Below are 17,501 nucleotides of genomic sequence, written 5' to 3' on the forward strand. Positions count from 1 at the left end.
TCTCTCTCTGCCCCTACCCCCTTGATGTGTATGCATGTATGTGTATACTCTCAACGTAAATAAATTAATCTTAAGAAAATGTTTAACTTCTGACCACTATAGAAAAATGGGTAGCAAACACAAGCAAATTATAAAGGATATGAATATTTTACTATAACAGTCCCTATAAAGCTTCCTGACTTCTCTCTGAGATGGGCTGCTTTAATTTTGTTGAGGGCAGTGGTGAGCCAGACACATTCTGTGGAGAGTCAAGGCTATGAAGACTTTTCATTTTTTTTTTTAAAGATTTTATTTATTTGAGAGTGAGAGAGTGAGAGAATGAGAGCATACAAGCAGGGGGAGTGGCAGAGGGAGAGGGAGAAGCAGGTTCAAAGCTGATCAGGGAACCCAACGCGGGGCTTGATCCCAGGACCCTGGGATCATGACCTGAGTGGAAGGCAGACACTTAACCAACTCAGCCACCCAGGCACCCCATGAAGACCTTTCATTTAGGCCTGTTTTCTGAATTTAATAGCTCGTATACAGTCAGTATAGAGCAATAAGGGGCTCTTTATTTATCTTTGGGCCCCCCACCCTGAGAAACACTAGGTTTAAACTAGGCTTTCTTGTTCCTTGGGATTTATTACTTTGGGGGCATATCCTCCTTAGCTAAGTTTCTGCCCTGTCCAGTATCAGTGTGTTTTCTCTCCATGTCTAGTGTTGGTACTGCCACTCACTCTTTAATCAAAGTTTATGGTTAAGCTTGTATCTAGTTGGAGGGACTTGTACCTAGTTGGAGGGACTTGTACAGCTTGTACCTAATTGGAAGGACTTTATCTCTTAAACATTAGACTCCCCGTGTTTGACTCTCAACCCCACCTCCCTCCCTGGATCTCCCATTCTCTGCTTAATGCCTTACTGTCTTGGGATTTGTCACTTTGGTGGAGTTCTGTAAAACCCATGAGCTCTAGTAGGGCTGGGTTTAAGGACCTTTTTAAAAAGAAAGGACAGATCCTGAATGGAGATATAGATTCTGAACTTGGGGGCTTGTACTCTTACCAAATTTCAGGCAATTGAGGTCCGTGGCCTAGGTAAGAATCTTAGGTAGGTTAACCACCTCTCTCAGCTTTAATGTGATCGTCTTTAACATGAGAATAACAACAACATCTTTCTTTTTGAGGTCATTGTAAAAAATGAACGGAATAGCTGTTGTGAAGTGTTTCCTTCATACCATAAGAACTCAGTAGTTGTTCATGGCTGCAGTTTCTGCTGTTCTGATTTTATTGCCATTGCTGTAAAAGAGGGGCAGGGGTTCAGGGCCTGAGCTCTGAATCCTATTCTTACCACTACCCATTTTATGACCTTGGACAAATTTTAACTTCTCTTTGCCTCAGTTTTTTTTCACCTGTTAAGTGAGAACATTATTAATGTGGGAGTTGTGAAGATTTAATGAGTTAATTCATATAAGGAGCTTAGAGCAGAAGCTGGTACGAATTAAGGGATTGTAGTGAGGCTGTTATTTCACTAAAGTACCCTCTTTGCCTCTGGTTTTGACTTTGGCTGTGTATAGTGACCTAAAACTTTCCAGGCCATCATTTTAACCTTTACTGGCCAAAATACCTAGGAGTCTATATTCTTAATTCTCCAGTGATATCACTTTTCTGGTTTTGTTGTCATGCCAGCTTTAGAAGCTTGTTGTGACTGCTTCAGGGTGCATACCGGTTGGTCCTTCTCCTGGGTGCTGGGTCAGATCATGCAGCATGCAGGTCAGACTTGAAAAGACAAAGGATCCAGTTAAGAAAGATCTCTAAAGGAAGAATATATTTAACATACGTGTGTAAAGAAATTCTTTTAAAATTTTCTTTGGCATCCAGAACTTCCACTTTCTTTTTTTTTTCTTTTTTTAAAGATTTTATTTATTTGACAGAGAGAGACAGCCAGTGAGAGAGGGAACAGAAGCAGGGGGAGTGGGAGAGGAAGCAGCAGGCTCCCAGTGGAGGAGCCTGATGGGGCTCGATCCCAGAATGCCAGGATCACGCCCTGAGCCGAAGGCAGATGCTTAACCGCTGAGCCACCCAGGCGCCCCCAGAACTTCCACTTTCTGAACTCAAATGCAAACTCTGTAGAAAAAATATTAGGTTACATTTACTTGACTTTGTTAAGTAAAGTTTGGTAATCCAGTATTGATATTAATAGTAGAGTTTCAATAAGATCTGAAGAGATTTATTCTTTGTATGGTAACTAAGCAGAAGTAGAAGAAAATTTGAAAAGGAGTTAATTCTTAATTTTTAATGCAGTTATTACTTTGTTATACTAATTAATATGCCCAGTTAATGGGGTAATCATGCTTGTAGTGAGGTTTGGCAGGATGGGTACATTTCAACAGAGCAGATGGGTGTTCTTTAAACCCTGGAGGCCCAGAATTTATTAGCGGTGTATCAGGGGCTGGGGGGCCAGGTAGGAGGAAGAAAGAGTGGAAATTTTCTGAACCGGACAGGTGAATTGCCAGGGTAGAGGATCCCCTGCTCACGCATATCTCAACACACACACATCTGGAGAAGTTTTGATTATAAAGTTTTGTATTTTGATTTTTTACACACGATTATAAAAGATACTCTTTATTCTTTTGTTATTTGAAAAAAGATTTAAAAGCACCTGTGCTAGAAAGCAAACTTTTAGGACAGAACCGTAGTTTCCCTAGTGCCTAGCATATACATTGGCTCAGTAAACATCTGTCGAAGGTGATTAGGTGATTAAACGCTCTGCAGAGTTAACCTTTACTGTATTCGTTTCTAGTCTTATCCTCAAACTAGATTTTATTAGTTGGGCTATGTGATTATACCCCATTAAGCAGATTAAAATCGGTATGTTTTATTTGCCCATACTGCAGGAAGTTAAAAAGTTCTTAAGGATTATTTTCATTAAGCTGTGAAATACACTTTTTGACTCTAGATGTGTATCTATGTAAAGAATTTTACTCCACTAGGTATAATTGAAGAGTTTTCTCCACTGGACACTTTGATGATTCATATACATTATTACTCTCCAGGTCTTTCTAGATTCCATGATTGTCATCATCTTTATCTTTTTTTAAAAAAATTCAAGTATAGGGGCACGTGGGTGGCACAGCGGTTAAGCGTCTGCCTTCGGCTCAGGGCGTGATCCCAGCGTTATGGGATCGAGCCCCACATCAGGCTTCTCCACTGGAAGCCTGCTTCTTCCTCTCCCACTGTGTTCCCTCTCTCGCTGGCTGTCTCTATCTCTGTCGAATAAATAAAAATAAAATCTTTAAAAAAAATTGAAGTATAACCTTTTTTTCCTTATACAGTTTTCCCTTAAGTTATTAAAGTATATTCCTGTATCATTTAAAATTTAGAATTGCAGATTTGGAAATAGAGGAAAATTTTCTAAACTGTTTTAGCACTTCTCATTATGTCTGACATAAATTTAGAAGTATAAATTTAAGAGATTATAACTTATTTTTCATCTTAGGTTGGATGCTTAAGATGATCTTGTTGCCATTAGTAATATTTTCTAGTGATATTTTCAAATATTGTCACACTTATTTAATTGTGGTTTTTTGTTTGTTTTTTTTTTTGGTCAGGCAAACGATTTTCTAGTTTGTTTCACCTTTCCTCATTTTCTCACTTTCACTTTGGCATCTGCCTTTTTTTTTTTTTTAAAGGAAGAGGAGAAGGAATAGGTTTTAGACATTTAGTTTGGAAACCTATATTTGAATAGACTCCTATAAATCTTATATGTCCGTAGTTTTAGTTACTAATGACAAGAAGTCATTCAAAGAATTTTGTGACCAGGGTGGAATTTCAATTAATTGACATTTATGTCCAGTTTAAATTTTTGAAGGGCAATATAAATGAAACTGTTAGAAGACCTCCAAGCTTGCTTCATGGTGTAGAGAAAGTTGTCAAAGATGTTGATACAGTTTCAAATCACAACGATTTATAGAATCTCTTCTTAAGTTTGTCATTGTCTATTCTGTTACTGGTATAGGTTAAGACTAATTACCTTTTCTCTTCTCAATTTTACAGAGTGAATTGAGAGTTGGAGGCAACTTTGCTGAAGATGAAGAATATACAGTATTAGAGGAGGAGATTTTTTTTTTCTTTCACAAGTCTTGGTGGTTTGGTAGCTTACATCTAGTCACCACTCTTCAGCTGACTGTGTTTGCTTCATCAGAAATGATTTTTACAATCTCAAGAAAAACCATGTCCCAGAAATTGAGTTTACTGTTGCTTGTATTTGGACTCATTTGGGGATTGATGTTACTGCACTATACTTTTCAACAGCCAAGACATCAAAGCAGTGTCAAGTTACGTGAACAAATACTAGACTTAAGCAAAAGATATGTTAAAGCTCTAGCAGAGGAAAATAAGAACTCGGATGTTGAAAATGGCGCTTCTATGGCAGGATATGGTAAGATAACCATAGACTCTTCCTGGTTTTCTCCTCTTCAATCTATCCCCATTTAAAGATAGTTATGGAAGGAAATGCAACTCATTACTTCATGTGTAGGTCTTTCCAAAGCAAATTTTTCTTGACTTTTTAGTATGAAAAATTTCAAATGTACTGAAAAATAGAAACAATATGGTAAATACCCATGTATCTGATGCCTAGATTTAACAATTATTAACACGTTAAAGAATTTGTTTTGTCTAATTTTTGAAGACCAGTTAATTGTAGCAGATTGTAGCAATTGTGACATTTCACTGCTAGATATTTCTGTATGTATTTCTAAACAAATGAACTTTTTATACACAATTATAATAGTATTGTAATAATACTTTGTTCATATTTACATTTATCTGATTGTGCCAATATAGACCATCAGTTACATACATCTATCAGTGCCTAAGAAGCAGCATTTCCCCGTATCTCCAGTATTGTTTATTGCCATTCTCCCTTTCACATCATGGGTTTCTGCTATGGTTTTTTTATTTATTTTTTTATTTTTTTAGATCTTATTTATTTGAGAGAGACAGAGATCGCGTGCATGAGTGGGGGGAGGGGCAAAGGGAGAGGGAGAAGCAGACTCCCCGATTTGCAGGGACCCTGATACAAGGCTTGATCCCAGGACCCTGAAGCCGAAGGCAGATGCTTAATCAGCTGAGCCACCTAGGCGCCCCTTCTTGCTGTGTTTTAAGTTCTATATGCATGCCATGTTCTCTCTTGCCTTCAAGACTTAAAAAAAAGAGAGAAAAGAGAGATGGAACACTTTGTATATGAGTGTGTGGGCATTTTCTCTATTTCAGTGGTTTTTCTTTTTTTTTTTAGTTATACATGTATGTATTTAAAGAATCAAAATGTGTTATGAGTCTGGTAATAAAAAAGGGCAGTTCTTCCCACCCCCAGCAGTCCTTAAATTTCCCATTCCTTAGAGCCAGCCATTTAAAATTATTTAATCTGATTTACTTGATGATTACCTATATATCTCTAAATAACATGCTGTATGAGCTTCTTCTTGATTTTTCGATTATAAGAGTTATCTGTTAGCTTCCCACTCTGTAGGGTGAGGGCTCAGCTTTCCTTTTTACCCAATCGCATCCCACCCACCCCAGGCTGTTTTCACACACACATGTCCTTCTAGTCTGCCATTTTCCTGACATAATTTTGTTAGAACAATATTCACTGTTTGTGTTGTTATGACTGTGTTAGTGGTATTCATTACTGAGCCTTGTAGTACATTTTTACTTTTCCTTTCATGTACAACTTTATTTTCCCCTCTAGAATCCGTAACAACACTGTTTTTTGTTCCTTAGCCTAGTTTTCTACCCTAACTCCCCACAGCTGTTTAAGTCTCCTTCCAGGATATTCAGACATATTAGCTATTTCTTCACATTCTTGATCTTGAAATCTTTCCTAGAGCCTTCTGATCTGCTCTGGTTTGGACAATTTCTTCTCTAGGCTTGTGGTGATGAATTATTTGGGATCTTACTCCACAATCATCCTGGGACTCCCTTTACCTGTCTCTTGTTTTGGATCTCCTATTCCCTAGAATCCTGTGGCTTCCTCTTTATTGGTGACCCCACATTTTAGGGGAACAGATCCTTGTAGTTTCCTCAGAAAGATATAAGGGAGGTCAAAGTTTTGATTCCTTGCATATCTGAAAAGACCTTTTTATCCCCCACCCTCATGCGTAATTGAAAATTTGACTGACTATAGAATCCTAGTTTGGAAATAGTTTTCCCTTGGATTTTTAAAGATTTTTTTCTTTTTTCCCCCCTCCTTGGCTTCGAGTGTTCTTTTTGAGAATCTAATGCTGTTCTGATCCTTCATTCTTTATATGTAACTTATTTTTTTGGAAGTTTGTGAGATCTTTGTCCCATAATACTGTTCTGAAATTTTTCAAAACGATGTCTCTGGGTACGGATTTCTTTCATACATGTGCCGGGACCTTTGTGGGCACTCTATTTTCCCCCAGATTTTAAAAGTTTATTTCTTTACCAGTACCTATGATATCTAAGAGGTGTAATATTCATGAGTCAGGCTAATGATCACGTTCTGTTTGTCTCCACACATCATCCACAACATCCTGAGTGGTCTCCACCAAGTCAACCACTTCAATAAGGATGTACTGTTCAAGTTATGAAATTCCAAAATGTACTCATTTTTAAACACAATTGTAATTGTACCTAAGCAATATAGTCAAAATGTTTTCAGATTTTTCAGCTGCTACAACTCTATACCTGCCATATCACTTTTTCCTTTTCCTACCAGATGACATATTACTTCTTTATGCAAATACCTTGCAAGTTCCTTCACAAATACAAATTTCATGAAAATCAGAAGAAAAAGTAAGAATTGCAGGAAGTCTATTCATTTATTTTTACCTTTGGCCTAATTGTCTTTAAATTGGATTCATTTCTTTTATTTACCTAATGGAGGTGGCCTTAATGCCACATAGGTATTATCCATTATAGTTCTCATATCTATTCACTCATTTACTGTGTTGCATGATATTACCAGTGATGCAGTCATAGTACAAAGTTTATTTTATGTTTTATCATTGTTAACAAAAAAGTTTTAAAACCATTTCAAACACTTCATTAAAATTATATTATTGAAATAATATTGGGAACAAATAGAAAATGACTATATATTTATTTTGAAAAGAATAGACTTTTTTGTAACTGCACTAAAAACGGTCACTTATTTTACCTCTCTGTAAATATATCAAGGAAAAATCAATCAGGTATAAAGCTAAGACTTTTTATAGTTCAGATTACTTCAATATGCTAATTTGAATAAAGTGAACATTCTTTCAGAAGAATATTCTACTTCCACATGGACAAACTGGTAGTGTATTAGGCTTTTGTTTTTTCCCTGTCTACCTGCAAAAGACTAATGAAGTGTTTTGAGAAAAATATTTACTGGAGATGGGAATTCAACTTTCTTAAAAGTTTGGATTTCTACATGTATCCATGTTAAATATGCACCTTAAGTAAACCCTGCTACTTATGAAGGATATATTTTGTTTATAACCATCAAATCATGATTTTATTTTATTTTTTTCAAATTAAATTTTAAAATTAAAATTAACATACAGTGTATTATTAGTTTCAGACGTAGAGGTCAGTGCTTCATCAGTCTTATATAATATCCAGTGCTCATTACATCATGTGCCCTCCTTAATGCCTGTCACCCAGTTACCCCTTCCCCCCACCCGTCTCCCCTCTAGCAACCCTCAGTTTGTTTCCTGTGATTAAGAGTCTCTTATGGTTTGTCTCCCTCTCTGATTTTGTCTTTATTTTTCCCTCCCTTCCCCTATGATCCTTTGTTTTGTTTCTTAAATTTCACATATGAGTGAGATCATATGATAATTGTCTTTCTCTGATTGACTTATTTTGCTTAGTGTAATCCCCTCTAGTTCCATCCATGTCAGTTGCAAATGGCAAGATTTGATTTTTTGGTGGCTGGGTAATATCCCATCCTGGGTAATATATATATATATATACACACCATATCTTCTTTATCCATTCATCTGTTGATGGACATCTGGGTTCTTTCCATAGTTTGGCTATTGTGGACATTGCTGCTATAAACATTGGGGTGCAGGTGTCCCTTTGGATCGCTACATTTGTATCTTTGGGCTAAATCCCTAGTAGTGTAATTGCTGGGTTGTAGGGTAGCTCTGTTTTCAACTTTTTGAGGAACCTCCATACTGTTTTCCAGAGTGGCTGTACCAGCTCACATTCCCACCAACAGTGTAGGAGGGTTCCCCTTTTTCTGCATCCTTACCGACATCTGTCATTTCCTGATTTGTTAATTTTAGCCATTCTGACTGGTGTGAGGTAGCTTCTCATTGTGGTTTTGATTTGTATTTCCCTGATGCCTAGTGATATTATTTTTTCATGTGTCCACTGGCCATTTGTATATCTTTGGAGAAATGTCCTGTTCATGTCTTCTGCCCATTTCTTGATTGGATTATTTGTTCTTTGGGTGTTGAATTTGATAAGTTCTTTATAGATTTTGGCTACTAGCCTTTTTTCTGGTAAGACATTTGCAAATATCTTTTCTTATTCTGTTGGTTGTCTTGGTTTTGTCAATAGCTTCCTTTGCCCTGCAAAAGCTTTTTGTCTTGATAAAGTCCCAGTAGTTCATTTTTGCTTTTGTTTCCCTTGCATTTGCCTTTGAAGATGTGTCTTCAAAGCAACAAGAAGTTGCTGTGGCCAAGGTCACAGAGGTTGCTGCCTGTGTTCTCCAGGATTTTGATGGATTCCCGTCTCACGTTTAGATCTTTCATCCATTTTGAGTCTATTTTTGTGTATGGTGTAAGAAAACATCCGGTTTCATTCTGCATGTGGCTGTCCAAGCTCGTAGTCCAGGATTGTGATGCCACCAGCTTTGGTTTTCTTTTTCTAACATTCCTTTGGCTATTTGGGGTCTTTTCTGGTTCCATACAAATTTTAGGATTATTTGTTCCAGCTCTGTGAAAAAGGTTGATGGTATTTTGATAGGAATTGCATTGAATGTGTAGATTGCTCTAGGTAGCATAGACATTTTAACAATATTTGTTCTTCCAATCTATGAGCATGGAACGTTTCCCCCATTCTTTGTGTCTTCCTCAATTTCGTGAGTGTTCTATAGTTTTCTGAGTACAGATCCTTTGTCTCTTATTCCTAGATATCTTAGAGTTTTTGGTACAATTGTAAATGGGATCCACTCCTTAATTTCTCTTTCTTCTCTCATTGTTGGTATATAGAAATGCAACTGATTTCTGTGCATTGATTTTATATCCTGCCACTCTACTGAATTCCTGTATGAGTTCTAGCAGTTTTGGGGTGGAGTCTTTTAGGTTTTCCACGTAAAGTATCGTATCATCTGCAAAGAGTGAGAATTTAACTTCTTCTTTGCCGATTTGGATGCATTTTATTTCTTTTTGTTGTCTGATTGCTGAGGCTAGGACTTCTAGGACTATGTTGAACAGCGTTGGTGATAGTGGACATCCCTGCCATGTTCCTGACCTTAGGGGAAAGCTCTCAGTTTTCCCCCATTGAAAATTATATTTGCTGTGGGTTTTTCATAGATGGCTTTTATGATATTGAGGTATGTTCCCTCTGTCCCTACACTGTGAAGAGTTTTAATCAAGAAAGGATGCTGTACTTTTTCAAATGATTTTTCTGCATCTATAGAGAGGCTTATATGATTCTTGTCCTTTCTTTTATTAATGTAGTGTATCACATTGATTGATTTGTGGATGTTGAACACCCTGGCAGCCCAAGAATAAATCCCACCTGGTCCTGGTGAATAATCCTTTTAACGTACTGTTGGATCCTATTGGCTAATATCTTGGTGAGAGTTTTTGTATCCATATTCATCAGGGATGTTGGTTTGTAATTCTCCTTTTTGATGGGGTCTTTGGTTTTGGGATCAAGGTAATGCTGGCGTCATAGAAAGAGTTTGGAAATTTTCCTTCCATTTCTGTTTTTTGAAGTAACGTCAGAAGAATAGGTATTCATTCCTCTTTAAATGTTTGGTAGAATTCCCCTGGACCTGGGCTCTTGTTTGTTGGGAGATTTTTGATTACTGCTTCAGTTTCCTTGCTGGTTATGCATCTGTTCTGGTTTTCTGTTTCTTACTGTTTCAGTTTTGGTAGTTAATGTGTCTCTAGGAATGCATCCATTTTTTCCAGATTGCCTAACTTGTTGGCATATAGTTGCTCATAATGTGTTCTTTTAATTGTTTGTATTTCTTCAGTGTTGGTTGTGATCGCTCCTCTTTCATTCATGATTTTATTTATTTGGGTCCTTTCTCTTTTCTTTTTGATAAGTCTGGCCAAGGGTTTAGTTTCATTGGTCTGTTCTACTGTTCTTTTGGTTTCTACTTCATTGATTTCTGCTCTGATCTTTATTCTCTTCTCCTGCTGGTTTAGGCTTTATTTGCTGTTCTTTCTCCACCTCCTTTAGGTGTAAGGTTAGGTTCTATATTTGGGACCTTTCTTGTTTCTTGAGAAAGGCTTGTATTGCTATATACTTTCTTCTTAGGACTGCCGTTGCTGTATCCCAAAGGTTTTGAACAGTCGTGTTTTCATTTTCATTTGTTTCCATGAATTTTTAAAATTCTTTAGTTTCCTAGTTGACTCATTCATTCTTTAGTAGGATGCTCTTTATCCTCTGTGTATTTGAGTTCTTTCCAACTTTCCTCTTGTGATTGAGTTCGAGTTTTAAAGCATTGTGGTCTGAAAATGTGCAGGGAATGATTCCAATCTTTTGGTGCTGGTTGAGACCTGATTTGTGACCCAGTTTGTGATCTATTCTGAAGAATGCTTCATGTGCACTTGAGGAGAATGTGTATTCTGTTGCTTTAGGATGGAATGCACTGTATGTATCTGTGAAGTCCATCTGGTCCAGTGTGTCATTCAAAGCCCTTATTTTCTTGTTGATCTTCTGTGTAGATGATCTGTCCATTGCAGTGAGTGGGGTGTTAAAGTTTACCCTACTATTACTGTATTACTATCAATGTGTTTTTTTAATTTGTTATTAATTGGTTTATATAATTGGTTTCTCTCATGTTAGGGGCATAAATATTTATAGTTGTTAGATCTGCTTATTGGGTAGACCCTTTAATTATGATATAGTGTCCTTCCTCATCTTTTATTACAGTCTTTGGTTTAAAATCTAATTCGTCTGATATAAGGATTGCCACCCCAGCTTTCTTTTGATGTTCATTAGCATGATAAATGGTTTTCTACCCCCTCACTTTTAATCTAGAGGTGTCTTTGTGTCTAAAATGAGTCTTTTTTTTTTTTAAGGTTCTTTATTTATTTATTTGACACAGAGAGAGAGAGAGAGAGCAAGCACAAGCAGGGGAAGCGGCAGCAGGGAATCTGATGTGGGGCTCTATCCCATGACCCGGGGATCATGACCTGAGCCGAAGGCAGCCACTTAACCGACTGAGCCACCCAGGCGCCCCTAAAATGAGTCTCTTGCAGACAGCATAAAGGGAATTTATAGATGATTCTAACATAGATAAAACAAGAGTGTTATGTAGATCCTGATTGGTAATTATTTCAGGTTGCAGCTTGAAAAACACTAGCACTTTATCTTTTGTGTCAGCAAAATCAGTTGTGTTGGAAAAGGAGTTCCCAGTGTTATATTGCTGTACCCTAGGGACCATTTGGTTCCTGTCATCCAAAAAGTTGATTTTAGTACAGCTGTATATCAGTGGCTAGTCCCAGGGTTCTGATACCAGTCCCAAGTGATCCTGGGTAGTAGTGGGAATATAACTAGGAAAGCTAACCTGGGTTTTGTGTCCAGAATTTTAATGGGGTTTTATTGTGTAGGTGTGGTTTTGTTTTGTTTTGTTTTTTAAGGATTTCATTTAGGGATGCCTGGGTGGCTCAGCTGTTTAAAAGTATGCCTTCAGCTCAGGTCATGATCCCAGGGTCCTGGGGTCAAGCCCTGTGTTGGGCTCCCTGCTCAGTGAGGAATGCTTCTCCCTCTCCTTCTGCCCATCCCCCCCACTCGTACACTCTCTCTCTCTCTCAAATAAATTTAAAAAATATAAAGATTTTATTTGTTTTATTTCAGAGAGAGAGAGTGTGTGTGTGCAGAGTGAGGGAGAAAGCACAAGCAGGGGGAGGGGCAGAGGGAGAAGAAGACTCCCTCTTGAGCGGGGAGTGGGACGGGGGGCATGATCCCAGAACCATCAGGACCTGAGCCAAAGGCAGACACTTAACCAGCTGAGTCACCCAGGCACCCCTGTGTAAGTGTGATTGATTGGATTATTGGCCAGATGGTTGAATTTGATTTCCAGCCCTTCTCTCTCTGACATTACTGAAAAGTCCAGACTTGTTAATCACATAGTTTGGTCTTTCTGGCATGCCCCGCCCCCATCCTGAGTCTCTCATTAGCACAAACTATCTAGGGGCCCAGTCTCAGTCACCTTGTTAATATAAACTACCAGGTGGGGTCCCAGGGGCCCACTGTGAATAACAGAAGCTCTTATCACTCAAGAATTTCCAAACATTTAGAGGCTACCTTCCAGGAACTAGGGACAAAGGCCAAACTTTCTTATATAATATCAGTGTCTATTTTTTTGTGGTATCCCAAATATCAGTGTATTTCAGCCTTTCCTCTTGATCTGGTCAGATTCCCTAGAGAAGGACTTCTAGTCTCTTGCTGGAGAGCATAGGCTTCCAAGTGTTCTAGGATCTGAATGAGAGGAAAAGGGGTGGGGGAGGAGGGGTAGTCTCAGCCTCACTGAGTGAGTGAAATGTAAATGTAAATTTTCATTTACTCCCTGAGTTTTCAGTGTGGTACCCAGGCCCTCAGCTGTTTTACTGGCTTCAGAAAATGCATCTCAGGGGTGCCTGGGTGGCGCAGTTGTTAAGCGTCTGCCTTCGGCTCAGGGCGTGATCCCGGCGTTATGGGATCGAGCCCCACATCAGGCTTCTCCACTATGAGCCTGCTTCTTCCTCTCCCACTTCCCCTGCTTGTGTTCCCTCTCTCACTGGCTGTCTCTCTCTGTCAAATAAATAAATAAAATCTTAAAAAAAAAAAAAAGAAAGAAATGCATCTCAGATTTCCTGCAGTGGGTGAGGGAGGGACTATTGCCCAGTGTGGGAGTGTCCTAGATAATTTAGGAATCAAATGTCAAAATACATAAGTTTTCACCCAGTTCTTCTTCTTCTTCTTTTTTTTTTTTTTTTAAAGATTTTATTTATTTATTCGACAGAGATAGAGATAGCGCGAGAGAGGGAACACAAGCAGGGGGAGTGGGAGAGGAAGAAGCAGGCTCACAGCAGAGGAGCCTGATGTGGGNCATAGCGGAGGAGCCTGATGTGGGGCTCGATCCCATAACGCCGGGATCACGCCCTGAGCCGAAGGCAGACGCTTAACCGCTGCGCCACCCAGGCGCCCCTCACCCAGTTCTTCTGTTTTAGTCCTTTCTTTACCCCTATTTTCTATTCTTTTCTTTTTTAAAGTAGGCTCAATACCCAGTGTGGAGCCCAATGAGGGCCTTGAACTCATGACCCTGAGATTGAGACCTGATGTGAGATCAAGAGTCAGATGCTTAACCGACTGAGCCATCCAAGTGCTCCAACCCCCCCTTTTTTTTTTTTTTTTAAGATTTTGTTTATTTGACAGAGAGAGACACAGCGAGAGAGGGAACACAAGCAGGGGGAGTGGGAGAGGGAGAAGCAGGGAGCCTGATGTGGGGCTCGATCCCAGGACCCTGGAATCATGACCTGAGCCAAAGGCAGATGCTTAACAGCTGAGCCACCCAGGTGCACCTCCAACCTCTATTTTCATTGTACCCAGTATAACAATTCCCGGGCCTTTTAAGAACCTCACAGTTCCTCCGAGATAATCGAATTGCTTCTTGGTTTTTCTACTAAGATCCAGCGTTTTCAGGCCTGCTAAGTCAGCTAACACTCATCCCTCTGCTTTCCAGCTCCTGGAGTTGTCTTGCTGTTGTCTCTTCTTCTACTATCTTTGGTCTCGTGGTTTTATGCTTTAAAAAGGAAAGAAAGAAAAGGAGAGCAAAAAGCACCCTTACTGTTTTGGTGGAGTATCCATGTAGCCAAGATGCAGGGGTGTGAGAACATCTGGCTTTGAGGGGCTGAAACAGATCAGGTTCTGCCACTTGCCCCGACAAATGCAGAGGCAGAGACATGAGAAGTGGTGAAACAAGAAAGGAATTTATTTCAGTGAGGCCACCACTGGGAGACAGTGGACTAGTGTCCCTAAGCCTGTCTCCAAAATGCCAAAAATACTTCCAGGCTTATTTATTTATTTATTTATTTGTTTGTTTATTATTTATTTTTATTTATTTATTTTTAAGATTTTATTTATTTATTTGACAGAGATAGAGACAGCCAGCAAGAGAAGGAACACAAACGGGGGAGTGGGAGAGGAAGAAGCAGGCTCATAGCAGAGGAGCCTGATGTGGGGCTCGATCCCATAACGCCGGGATCTCGCCCTGAGCCGAAGGCAGACGCTTAACCACTGTGCCACCCAGGTGCCCCCAGGCTTATTTAAAGAAAATGTGGAGTCAGGAGGTTAAGATGGCGGAGGAGTAGGGGACCCCTTTTTCAGCCGGTCCCCTGAGTTGAGCTGGATAGGTACCAGACCAGCAGGAATATCCACGGAATCAGCCTGAGACGCAGGAAGATACATCTGGATCTCTACAAATGAACATCTCCAGCGCTGAGTATCGAGGTACGAAGCGGGGAGCCGTGAAACCGCGCACAGATATCGGAAGCTAAACAGAAGGGGGAGGGAGCCGCCGTGTCAGGGCGCCGGGAAGCGGTAGCCACCTGCAAGGGGGAGCGGACAGACCGCGGACCCGCACGCTTGAGACAGCAGGCTGAGAAGGGAGCTCCGGGAGCGCACGCGGGACGGCTGGCGGTTGGCGGGCCACCTGCACGGGGGAGCAGGCGGACTCGCGGACGGCACCCGCGAGACAACAGACTTAGAACGCGAGCTCCAGGAGCGCGCGCGCAGGGCGGCTGGCGGGCCACCTGCACCGGGGAGCGGGCGGACCGCGGACCCGCACTCTGGAAACGGCAGACTGAGTCCGTGAGCCGGGAGCGTGCACCACCAAGCATCTCACGGAGCTCCGGAGCTCCGGTGTGCTCACTGGATCGAGGCTGAGACCGGGAGCTCCGGGAGCGTCCGCGGGGCGGCTGGCGGCTGGAGGGCCACCTGCACGGGGGAGCAGGCGGACTCGCGGTCAGCACCCGTGAGACACCAGACTGAGACGGGGAGCTCCGGGAGCCCGCGCGGGGCGGCTGGCGGCTGGCGGGGTTGGAAACACAAAGGACAGAGACGTGCCGGCCCTGGAAGTGAGGGCTGGGACGCCGGGTGTGGGGCGCACAGCCCGGGATGCTGCAGGGTTGAGCAGCACCAACAGAAACAGAGTTAAAGTGGCCAGAACATCAGTGGAGAACGATCCGCGATCCCTCTGTTCTGAGACAGAGGCTGAATTTCAGCCGCTGCTGCTCTCTCAGAAGAGGCATAGCAAACCGCCAGGGAAAGCCGCCAGAGAACAAAAGCCCGGAAATACCGGCTCACAGGGTGCCCATCCCCATCCCCCCTCGCAAGGGACACAGAGACTCTACCCAAACAGGGTTTTCTGAGTACCGGCAGGCAGGCCCCTCCCCCAGAAGGCAGGCTGAAAAATCAAGAAGCCCACAACCCGGAGCGCCTGAGTGGCGCAGTCACCAAGCACCTGTCTTCGGATTAGGGTGTGATCACAACGCTCCGTAAGGAGTCCTTCATCGGGCTTCTCCACCGGGAACCTGCTTCTTCCTCTCCCACTCCTCTGCTTGGGTTCCCTTTCTTGCTGACTGTCTCTCTCTCTCTCAAATAAATAAATAAACTCTTTAAGGAAGAAGCCCACATCCCTAAGATCTCTATAAAACAAGGGCGCACGGCCTGGGTCCCAGTCAACACTTGGGCTCTGGACAACCCTGCAATCTCTCTTCATCAGAATGACGAGAAGGAGAAGTCCCCCCCAGCAAAGAAAAGATAATGAGTCTGTGGCCTCTGCCACAGAATTGGCCTCGGCCACAGAATTAATACATATGGATGTATCCCAATTATCAGAAATGGAATTCAGAGCAACAATGGTCAAGATGATGAGTAAACTTGAAAAAAGCATCAGAGAAAGCGTTGCTGAGAATATAGAATCCCTAAGGGCAGAAATGAGAGCGAATCTGACAGAAATTAAAAACTCAGTGGGCCAAATACAGTCAAAACTAGAGGCTCTGACGGCCAGGGTCACCGAGGCAGAGGAACGCGTTAGCGAATTGGAGGATGGGTTAGTAGAAGAAAAAACGAAAATAGAAGCTGGTCTTAAAAAAATCCACGCCCACGAATGTAGATTACGGGAGATTACTGACTCTATGAAACGATCCAATGTCAGAATCATCGGCATCCCTGAAGGGGTGGAGAAAAACAGAGGTCTAGAAGAGATATTTGAACAAATTGTAGCTGAAAACTTCCCTAATCTAGCAAGGGAAACAAGCATTCGTGTCCAAGAGGCAGAGAGGACCCCATCCAAGCTCAACCAGGACAAACCTACGCCACGGCATGTCATAGTGCAATTCGCAAATATTAGATCCAAGGATACAGTATTGAAAGCGGCCAGGGCAAAGAAATTTCTCACGTACCAAGGCAAAGGTATCAGGATTACGTCAGACCTGTCTACAGAGACCTGGAATGAGAGAAAGGCTTGGGGGGGCATTTTTAAAGCTCTTTCAGAGAAAAACATGCAGCCAAGGATCCTTTATCCAGCAAAGCTGTCATTCAGAATTGATGGAGAAATAAAGACGTTCCAAAATCGCCAATCATTAACCAATTTCGTAACCACGAAACCAGCCCTACAGGAGATATTAAGGGGGGCTCTATAAAGGTAAAAAGGCCCCAAGAGTGATACAGAGCAGCAAGTCACAACCGATACAAAGACTTTAAAGAGAAATGGCATCATTAAAATCATATCTGTCAATAATCTCTATCAATCTAAATGGCTTAAACTCTCCCATAAAACGCCACAGGGTTGCAGATTGGATAAAAAGACATGACCCATCCATTTGCTGTCTACAAGAGACTCATTTTGAACCCAAAGATGCATTCAGACTTAGAGTAAGGGGATGGAGTACCATCTTCCACGCAAATGGACCTCAAAAGAAAGCTGGAGTAGCAATTCTCATATCAGATAGACTGGATTTTAAACTAGAGGCCATAGAGAGAGATACAGAAGGGCACTATATTATTCTTAAAGGAAGTATTCAACAAGTGGATATGACAATTATTAATATATATGCCCCCAACAGGGGAGCAGCAAGATACACAAGCCAACTCTTAACCAAAATAAAGAGACATATAGATAAGAACACAGTAATAGTAGGGGACCTCAACACCCCACTATCAGAAATAGACAGAACACCCTGGCAAAAACTAAGCAAAGAATCAAAGGCTTTGAATGCCATACTCGACGAGTTGGACCTCATAGATATATATAGAACACTACACCCCAGAACCAAAGAATACTCATTC

At 41.1% G+C, this 17,501-nt stretch overlaps 1 protein-coding gene across 2 annotated transcripts in view; it reads left to right on the forward strand.

The window, feature by feature from the left end:
* The window catches only part of CCDC126 (coiled-coil domain containing 126), a 53,351-nt gene that overhangs the window by 11,889 nt on the left and 23,961 nt on the right, over positions 1 to 17,501 (forward strand). For both annotated transcript variants that reach the window (XM_034669237.1, XM_034669226.1), the window contains one exon: positions 4,029 to 4,413. In XM_034669237.1, coding sequence (XP_034525128.1) covers positions 4,179 to 4,413 — 235 coding nt within the window. In that variant the 5' untranslated portion in view covers positions 4,029 to 4,178. The remainder of the gene's footprint in view (positions 1 to 4,028; positions 4,414 to 17,501) is intronic.

This window comes from Ailuropoda melanoleuca, chromosome 1 (genome assembly GCF_002007445.2).
Source record: "Ailuropoda melanoleuca isolate Jingjing chromosome 1, ASM200744v2, whole genome shotgun sequence".
NCBI classification, from domain to species: domain Eukaryota; kingdom Metazoa; phylum Chordata; class Mammalia; order Carnivora; family Ursidae; genus Ailuropoda; species Ailuropoda melanoleuca.